Raw genomic sequence first — 9,877 nt, 5'->3', positions numbered from 1 at the left:
GTGACCTCAGGGAGGGAGAGAGAGAGTCACTGTGACCTCAGGGAGGGAGAGAGAGAGTCACTGTGACCTCAGGGAGGGAGAGAGAGAGAGAGAGATAGAGAGAGAGAGAGAGAGAGAGAGAGAGAGATGGAGAGAGTCACTGTGACCTCGGGGAGGGAGATAGAGTCACCGTGACCTCGGGGAGGGAGAGAGAGAGTGTCACTGTGACCTCAGGGAAAGAGAGAGAGAGAGAGAGAGAGTCACTGTGACCTTGGGGAGGGAGAGTGTGAGAGTGTGTCACTCTGACCTCGGCGAGGGACAGAGAGTGTCACTGTGACCTTGGGGAGAGAGAGAGAGAGAGAGAGAGAGAGAGAGAGAGAGAGAGTCACTGTGACCTCGGGGAGAGAGTCACTGTGACCTCGGGGAGAGAGAGAGAGAAAAAGTCACTGTGACCTCGGGAAGAGGGAGAGAGAGAGTCACTGTGACCTCGGAGAGGGAGAGAGAGTCACTCTGACCTTGGGGAGAGAAAGAGAGTCACTGTGACCTTGGGGTGAGAGAGAAAGAGTCACTGTGACCTCGGGGAGAGAGAGAGTCACTGTGACCTCGAGGAGGGAGAGAGAGTCACTGTGACCTTGGGGAGAGAGAGAGAGAGTCACTCTGACCTCGGGGAAAGAGAGAGAGTCACTGTGACCTTGGGGAGAGAGAGTCACTGTGACCTCGGGGAGAGAGAGAGAGAGTCACTGTGACCTCGGGGAGAGAGAGAGAGAGTCACTGTGACCTCGAGGAGGGAGAGAGAGACCAACTGGAAATTGAAAAAGGCAGATACAAGAAATCCTGGCAGCCTAGAGAGAATAGAATATGCGATCAATGTCTGGCTGGCGAGGTTGAAACAGAAATGCATTTCCTCCTAAAATGCGAAAAATTCAACACATCAAGAAACATATTATTCAACAAGCTAAGCCAAACAACCCCAGATTTCAAGGAATTGGATGATCTGTCAAAATTGAGATTAGTCCTAGGAGAAGGAGACAGACCATACCTTGGGGCCAAATATGTAACAACATGTCACAACCTGAGGACTGTTTAAAATTAAGACTGTTTAAAATTAATATTGAACGTACCAAATGAAGTACAAAGACTGTTTAAAATTAATATTGTTTAAAAGTAATATTGTATGTACCCAACAAATGTCAAATCGATTGACACCTACAGAATGTTGGAAAACTGTACCTTTTTGCTATGTAAGCTTTGGCAATATGGTTCTCTGTAAACTTTCATGCCAATAAAGCATTTTAATTGGAATTGGAATTGGAGAGAGAGTGTCACTGTGACCTCAGGGAGAGAGAGAGAGAGAGAGAGAGAGAGAGAGAGAGAGAGTCACTGTGACCTCGGCGAGAGAGAGAGAGAGAGTCACTGTGACCTCGGAGAGGGAGAGAGTCACTGTGACCTCGCGGAGGGAGAGAGAGTCACTGTGACCTCGCGGAGGGAGAGAGAGTCACTGTGACCTTGGGGAGAGAGAGAGAGAGTCACTGTGACCTCGGGGAGGGAGAGAGTCACTGTGACCTTGGGGAGAGAGAGAGAGTGTCACTGTGACATCGGGGAGGGAGCGAGTGTGTCACTGTGACCTCGGGGAGAGAGAGAGAGTCACTGTGACCTCGGGGAGAGAGAGTGTGTCACTGTGACCTTGGGGAGGGAGAGAGAGTGTCACTGTGACCTCGGGGAGAGAGAGTGTCACTGTGACCTCGGGGACAGAAAGAGAGTGTCACTTTGACCTCGGGGAGAGAGAGAGAGTGTCACTGTGACATCGGGGAGGGAGCGAGAGAGAGAGTCACTGTGACCTCGGGGAGGGAGAGAGAGAGAGTCACTGTGACCTCGGGGAGGGAGAGAGAGTTACTGTGACCTCGGGGAGGGAGAGAGAGTCACTGTGACCTTGGGGAGAGAGATAGAGTCACTGACACCTCGGAGAGAGAGAGAGTCACTGTGACCTCGGGGAGAGAGAGAAAGAGAGTGTCACTGTGATCTCGGGGAGAGAAAGAGAGTGTCACTGTGACCTCGGGGAGAGAGAGAGAGTGTCACTGTGACATCGGGGAGGGAGAGAGAGAGAGTTAATGTGACCTCGGGGAGGGAGAGAGAGTCACTGTGACCTCGGGGAGAGAGAGTCACTGTGACCTTGGGGAGGGAGAGAGAGAGTCACTGTGACCTCGGGGAGAGAGAGAGAGAGTCATTGTGACCTCGGGGAGAGAGAGAGATTGTCACTGTGACCTCAGGTGGGAGATAGAGTCACAGAGACCTCGGGGAGAGAGAGAGAGTCACTGTGACCTCAGGGAGGGAGAGAGAGAGTCACTGTGACCTCAGGGAGGGAGAGAGAGAGAGAGAGATAGAGAGAGAGAGAGAGAGAGAGAGAGAGAGAGAGAGAGAGAGAGAGAGAGAGATGGAGAGAGTCACTGTGACCTCGGGGAGGGAGATAGAGTCACCGTGACCTCGGGGAGGGAGAGAGAGAGTGTCACTGTGACCTCAGGGAAAGAGAGAGAGAGAGAGAGAGAGTCACTGTGACCTTGGGGAGGGAGAGTGTGAGAGTGTGTCACTCTGACCTCGGCGAGGGACAGAGAGTGTCACTGTGACCTTGGGGAGAGAGAGAGAGAGAGAGTCACTGTGACCTCGGGGAGAGAGAGAGTCACTGTGACCTCGGGGAGAGAGAGAGAGAGAGAAAAAGTCACTGTGACCTCGGGAAGAGGGAGAGAGAGAGTCACTGTGACCTCGGAGAGGGAGAGAGAGTCACTCTGACCTTGGGGAGAGAAAGAGAGTCACTGTGACCTTGGGGTGAGAGAGAGTCACTGTGACCTCGGGGAGAGAGAGAGTCACTGTGACCTCGAGGAGGGAGAGAGAGTCACTGTGACCTCGGGGAGGGAGAGAGAGAGTCACTCTGACCTCGGGGAAAGAGAGAGAGTCACTGTGACCTTGGGGAGAGAGAGAGAGTCACTGTGACCTCGGGGAGAGAGAGAGAGAGTCACTGTGACCTCGAGGAGGGAGAGAGAGAGAGAGAGAGTGTCACTGTGACCTCAGGGAGAGAGAGAGAGAGAGAGAGTGTCACTGTGACCTCGGCGAGAGAGAGAGAGAGAGTCACTGTGACCTCGGAGAGGGAGAGAGTCACTGTGACCTCGCGGAGGGAGAGAGAGTCACTGTGACCTCGCGGAGGGAGAGAGAGTCACTGTGACCTTGGGGAGAGAGAGAGAGAGTCACTGTGACCTCGGGGAGGGAGAGAGTCGCTGTGACCTTGGGGAGAGAGAGAGAGAGTCACTCTGACCTCGGGGAGAGAGAGAGAGTCACTGTGACCTCGGGGAGAGAGAGAGAGCGTCACTGTGACCTCGAGGAGGGAGAGAGAGAGAGAGAGTCACTTTGACCTTGGGGAGGGAGAGTGTGTCACTGTGACCTCGGGGAGGGAGAGAGAGTCACTGTGACCTCGGGGAGAGAGAGAGAGTCACTGTGACCTCGGGGAGGGAGAGAGAGTCACTGCGACCTCGGGGAGGGAGAGAGAGTCACTGTGACCTCGGGGAGGGAGAGAGAGTCACTGTGACCTCGGGGAGGGAGAGAGAGTCACTGTGACCTCGGGGAGGGAGAGAGAGTCACTGTGACCTCGGGGAGAGAGAGAGAGTCACTGTGACCTCGGGGAGGGAGAGAGAGTCACTGTGACCTCGGGGAGGGAGAGAGAGTCACTGTGACCTCGGGGAGAGAGAGAGAGTCACTGTGACCTCGGGGGGAGAGAGAGAGAGAGTCACTGTGACCTCGGGGAGAGAGAGTCACTGTGACCTCGGGGAGAGAGTCACTGTGACCTCGGGGAGGGAGAGAGAGTGTCACTGTGACCTCGTGGAGAGAGAGTGTCACTGTGACCTCGGGGAGGGAGAGAGAGTAACTGTGACCTCGGGGAGGGAGAGAGTGTCACTGTGATCTCGGGGAGGGAGTGAGAGTGTCACTGTGATCTCGGGGAGGGAGAGAGAGTCACTGTGACCTCGGGGAGAGAGAGATTGTCAGTGTGACCTCGGGGAGAGAGAGAGTCACTGTGACCTCGGGGAGAGAGAGAGAGAGAGTCACTGTGACCTCGGGGAGGGAGAGAGAGAGTCACTGTGAACGCAGGGAGTGAGAAAGTCACTGCACTTTGGGAGGGGGAGAGAAAGTCACTGTGAACTCAAGGAGGGAGAGAGAGTGTCACTGTGAACTCGGGAAACGAGGGAGAGTGTCTCTCAATTCGGGAGAGAGAGTGTCACTGAACCCTGGAAGGGAGAAAGTCACTGTGAACGTGGGGAGGGGGAAAGAAAGTCACTGTGAACTTGGAGAAGGAGAAAGGCTGTCACTGAACTTGCAGAGGGGGAAAGAGTGTCACTGAACTCGGGGAATGAGAAAGAGTGTCTTGGTGACCAGGAGGAAGGGGGAAAGACCATCTATCTGAACTGGGAAGAGGGGAGAAAGATTGCCTCTGTGAGCCACAGATAAAACAGAAGCAGGCGCATTCGAGGCAGGTTGTGGTCGGGTTTTGCAAATTTGCCAATTTAACCCCCTCCCTCTCCCGCCCGTCATGGAGGGGTTAAAATTCCCATTGTGTCGTTTGAGAATTTTTCATATAGTCTTCAGGAAAAAACACAATCTTGACGGCAAGGCAGAAACAAAAATAAATCTCTAAAATACAGAATATGCAGAATGCACAGATCTAACAGCACCTAAAAATCATTAAACACCACATCTTAGATGCAGACTAATCATTCTGTCAGTAGACAGAGAAGTGGATAATAGCTTATAAAACAAAATCTTGATCCAAGGGCACCATGAATCAAGTCAATTTAAAGATGCCAAGATTCACTAAAACTGACAATGACAGGGTAGCTACCCCATAGCTGAGAAAAACAAATAACAATGCATATTCAATGTGAAAAAAGAACAAAAAACATAAGAAATACTGTGTACACAAGAACAAGAAGGAACTATCAAAATAGGAGCTGATAAAAATGTCAATTGTCTAAATTACATCTCGAGGGGTTGGGAAGAATAGTTTGCTAATAAAACAGTCTCAACATAGGTCTCCAAGCCTCATACTGACTGACAAGACAGATAAACTCACATGGTTCTCTACTATTTCTACTGACACACCCGATATCTACTGTCCATTTATTCATCACCTCAAAGGATATTTAAGGAGGCTGAAAATGGAGTGAATAGACAGTCTGCACCAACAGCAACTGGATCCTGGCAAATTATGACAGCAATGGAAAGTACTCTGCCCAATCATCCCATGTTCTGCATCTCGAAGGCATGAGTCAATGACGAGAGGAAAAAAAAAATCAGTAAATAAACATGCTCCTTTCTTTTCCTTTGTAACCTAAGTAACAGACTGGTGTAACCAAAATAAAGTGCATACATCACTCAGGATTGCAGGATCGTGTCAGTCAATAATTCTAAACTTGGCATACACAGACTCAAATTAAGTTACATCAAATGAGCAGAAAGGGCTTGCCCTGTAACGCAAATACAATGATCTATGAAACAAATGTACTTAAGCAGCTGTTATAAGAAAAGGCACAAGGTCTCAAAGGAAATCTAATTAATCCAAACAACTGCTTGGCACCATTTAATCAACCATGCAGGCGCCAATAGCCCCATAGCAAGACTTCTACAATCAGTAATTTAAATTTGTGTCAAAATCACTCACTGCCACTTGTCCTCTAGTTTCAGACCACAGCTATCTCTCTCATATATATCAGCAGACATCCTGTGGCATCACTCATGGCAAGTCAAAGGATACGCTGCTTTATAAGGGCAGAAGAAGCATTCAACCATAACGACACACGGGTAGATTTTAAACAACCCCCCACCTGGCGGGAACGATGCGGGTGAGGATTTCAGATGGTGGGATGGGTCATTCCCAATGTATTTCCACCCTCCACTATCTTAACTTATCGTAGAACAGGCTCGGGAGGGCCGCCCTCCTCAAGTAGGCGTGACCTACTTTACATTGGAAAGTCGCGGCCCGATGACGTCAATGGCTCTGCGACAGCATTTTAACTTCCAGATTATATATACTGTACTCACACATAGTCGCTTACTTTGAATTATCTGACCACTCTTTGAGCACTCAATTCCTACTTTTCTGTGTTATTTATGTTGTCTAATTTGAATTACTAGATAATTTGAATTTTTGGTGCAAAAAAATGACTGAATTGTCAACAGTAGACTTGTATTTACACAACAAATATGTAAAAATATTAGATGATTCGTAAAACAAGTGTAATTTCTTTAAAGTAACCTCTAAAACATTTTGGCAATGACTGATCTTTGTTATTGCTTTGTCCACGTGTCAACAATGAAACCGTTCATGAGAAAAACAGCCGTCCTCATGATACAAAAGTTACTAGCTTGACAGATATCAACCAACACTAATTAGTTTTGCTGTAGTAACAATTATTAAAAATAATTAAGACCAAGTACCTACAGCAGAGCCCAAAGATAACACCTTGAAAAGATAATAAATGAGGAGACACATAATTGTTACAACTTTCTTTGTTTTTCATATTAATTTTGACTTTTATACCAGAAATAAGCTCATATTTTAAAAAACTTATACAATATATTCCTAGTAAGTTTACACAGATAATCAGCATGCATCCAGTACCTTATTGCCATTTAATTTTTAATTTACTTACATTAGGCGGAATGTATTTGTCATCTTCATCAATTCCAAGTGGAACCACTATCAGTTTCTGGAATGCTTTCTTCATCTTTTCACGATCACCAATGGCAAAGTAGCACAGAATGAGGTTAAAGCTGGTTTTTAAATTTGGGCTTTCACTCATAATATGCTCAAAGGAGGTGATAGCATCAGCGTACTGTCCCATTTTGACAAACACAACACCAATGTTCTGCATTATTTTAATCCTAGTTAAAAAGAAAAAAAATGCAGTCTGTCAAAAAGGACTAAGTTGTGAGCAGCTAACATTCAACACTAAATTAGCATTCAATATTGCATTGTCTAACCCGTAAGAGCCAAAGAATAAAGATTTTATGTAACAATTTTTTTTCTGTATTTGGTTTGGCTAGAAGATTGTAAGTGATTTTAAATTACAATTACTATTTAAATTAGCGTTCAGGAGGTATTGTATTCAGAAGGCTCGCTTGACCCCTCCACTGTCTCTAAATTGTCAGATGGTTTGTCTGACATCCAGTACTGGAAATTTCCTCCAACTAAATATTGGGAAGTCTGAAGCCATTGCCTTCAGTCACAAGCTCCGTTCCCTCGCCACTGACTCCATCCCTCTCCCTGGCAACTGTCTGAGGCTGAACCAAACCATTCACAACCTTGGCGTCGTATTTGACCCCAAGAGCTTCCGACCACATATCCGTGCCATCACCTAGACCGCCTACTTCCGCCTCCCTAACATCACCTGACTCCGCCCCTGCCTCAGCTCATCTGCGGCTGAAACCCTCATCCATGCCTTTGTTACCTCTAGACTCTTTATTCCAATACTCTCCTGGCCGGCCTCACATTATCCACCCTCTGTAAATTTGAGTTCATCCAAAACCCTGCTGCCCATATCCTAACTCGTACCAAGTCCCACTCATCCATCACCCCTGTGCTAGTTGACCTACATTGGCTCCCGGTTGAGCAACGCCTCCATTTTAAAATTCTCATCCTTGTTTTCAAATCCTTATACGGCCTTGCCTCTCCCGATCTCTGTAATCTCCTCCAGCCCTACAACCCTCCAAGATCTCTGCGCTCCTCCAATTCTGGCCTCTTGCGCATCCCCGATTTTAATCGCTCAACCATTGGCGGCTGTGCTTTCAGCTGCCTAGGCCCTAAGCTCGGGAATTCCCTCCCTAAACCTCTCCGCCTCTCTCTCTTTCTTTAAGCTGCTCCTTAAAACCTACCTCTTTGACCAAGCTTTTGGTCATCTGTCCTAATTCTCCTTATGTGGTTCAGTATTAAATTTTGTTTGATAATGCTCCTGTAAAGCGCCTTGAGACATTTTACTACATTAAAGGCATTTTATAAATACAAGTTGTTGTTGTATCATTTTATATTATTCCTTCACAAACTCTGGTTCAATTATATTTTAAATGTGTTATGGTCTCTGCCTTAATAGCCACTTATGACCAAACATTTCATGTTCTACTAGCACGCTGCGTGAAAAATATCCTTCTAATTTCCATCTTTGTTCTTTTAGTAATAATCCTCAGTCTATGCTCCTCGTTACCAATTCACTGTTTACCTTTCATCATTCTTAACACCTCTATTGGATCCCTCTTTTTCAGCCTTTCTTCATAACTATGACCTCTCATTTCTGGTATCATTCTAAAGAAGCGTTATCAGATAAAATTTGACACTGAGCCACATAAAGAGATATTAGGACAGGTCAAAAAGGTAGGTTTTAAGGAGAGCGAAAGCACCACAAAGTCATACAGGCCAGAAGGTACGAGATTTAATCCCAGGACTTTGCTGAATTAGCTTATCTCAGTCAGGGCAACAGTTGAGGCATTACAACTGACCTCAGCACCTTGGGTTACAAAGAAGAAAAAGATAATAGACCAGGGTTCCATCTTCTGATTGCTATTCAGTAACCTCTGCTGGAAAGCACATGTGTAGATGTTTGATGGGGGCAGGGGTAGGCTTAGCTGCAATGATCTCCACAGTAAAATAACCTCCAAACACTGACGCAGGAAAAGAGCAGAAAAAATTTGAAAAAACAAATAGTTATGCTATACACTTACAACTTTTTTTTGAAGAGGTGGGGGAAAAGAGGCTGCTTCACCATATTAGTTTTACTAACACGCACCTCATCTCCTTATGGGAACTTGCTATCTGATCCAGTGCCATTCGGTAAAATGTTATTGCCTTGGGATAATTTCTTTGCTTGAAGTAAATATTTGCCATGTTTACCTTCAGCCGACCTACCAGAAAAAGTAAGATTTTAAAAACACTTCTATTAAAGCTGTCTTTTGCAGACAAAAGAGTATTAAAATGTTTAAGTTATAGAAACTTAGTAACAGGAGTAAGCCTTCAGCCATCGTCATTTTATTAACCATGACAGCTCTTTTTAATCCAAGTTCCTGCCCTTTCCCCATGTCCCTTAATATCCTTACTTCCCAAGTAAGTATCTATCCCCCTTTAAACATCTCAATTGACATTGTATCTGTGGTCTTCTAGGTAGTGCATTCCACATTTTCATAATCCTTTATTTGAATATGTTTATCTGGATTCAGTTTTAACCAGCTTAGTACAAATTCTAAGATTATGTAATCTTGTTCTGGATTCACTTACTGGAAGGAACAGTAGTTCCTTACCTATCCTGTCAATTCCCTTCACAATTTTAATCTCTCAGTCAGATCACCCCTTAACTTCCTCCTCTCCAGGGAATGCAACCCAAGCTTACCCATAGCTAAGACCTTTCATACCACGTGAATGGTTGTTTGACTTCAGCTTTTCATCATATCTATTAATCACTTTAATGTAGAAATAAAGAGTTCTATATCCAGGTTTGCAGATGACATGAAGTTAGGAGACACAGTAATTCGTGTAGACAGGAGAAGGTTACAAAGGTATATAGACAGACTAAATGAGTGGGCAAAACTATGGCAGATGGAGTTCTATGTGGGGAAGTGTGAGATCATACACTTTGGATCTGAGAAAGACAAATTAGAATATTTTCTTAATGTTGTGGAGCAAAGGGATTTAGGTATCCATGTACACAAATCACTAAAAGCTAGCGCACAGGTATAAAAAGTAATCAAAAAGGTTATTGGCCTTTATCTCAAGGGGATTGGAATTCAAAAGTGAAGTAGTGATACTTCAGTCGCAGAGCCTTGGTCAGACCCCATCTGGAGTAGTGTGTTCAGTTTTGGGTACCAAACCTCAAGA

General features: G+C 46.0%; 1 protein-coding gene across 1 annotated transcript in view; it reads right to left on the bottom strand.

Moving 5' to 3' along the window:
* Positions 1 to 9,877, bottom strand: part of ift88 (intraflagellar transport 88 homolog) — a 180,338-nt gene that overhangs the window by 117,630 nt on the left and 52,831 nt on the right. The window contains 2 exon segments of the mRNA XM_085999163.1: positions 6,669 to 6,900; positions 8,796 to 8,910. Of these exon segments, the coding sequence (XP_085855289.1) occupies positions 6,669 to 6,900; positions 8,796 to 8,910 (347 nt within the window).

Source organism: Somniosus microcephalus, chromosome 10 (genome assembly GCF_052327205.1).
Source record: "Somniosus microcephalus isolate GS21.2 chromosome 10, FLI_Smic_1.0, whole genome shotgun sequence".
Taxonomy (NCBI): Eukaryota; Metazoa; Chordata; class Chondrichthyes; order Squaliformes; family Somniosidae; genus Somniosus; species Somniosus microcephalus.
This window is presented reverse-complemented; position numbering and strand designations above follow the sequence as displayed.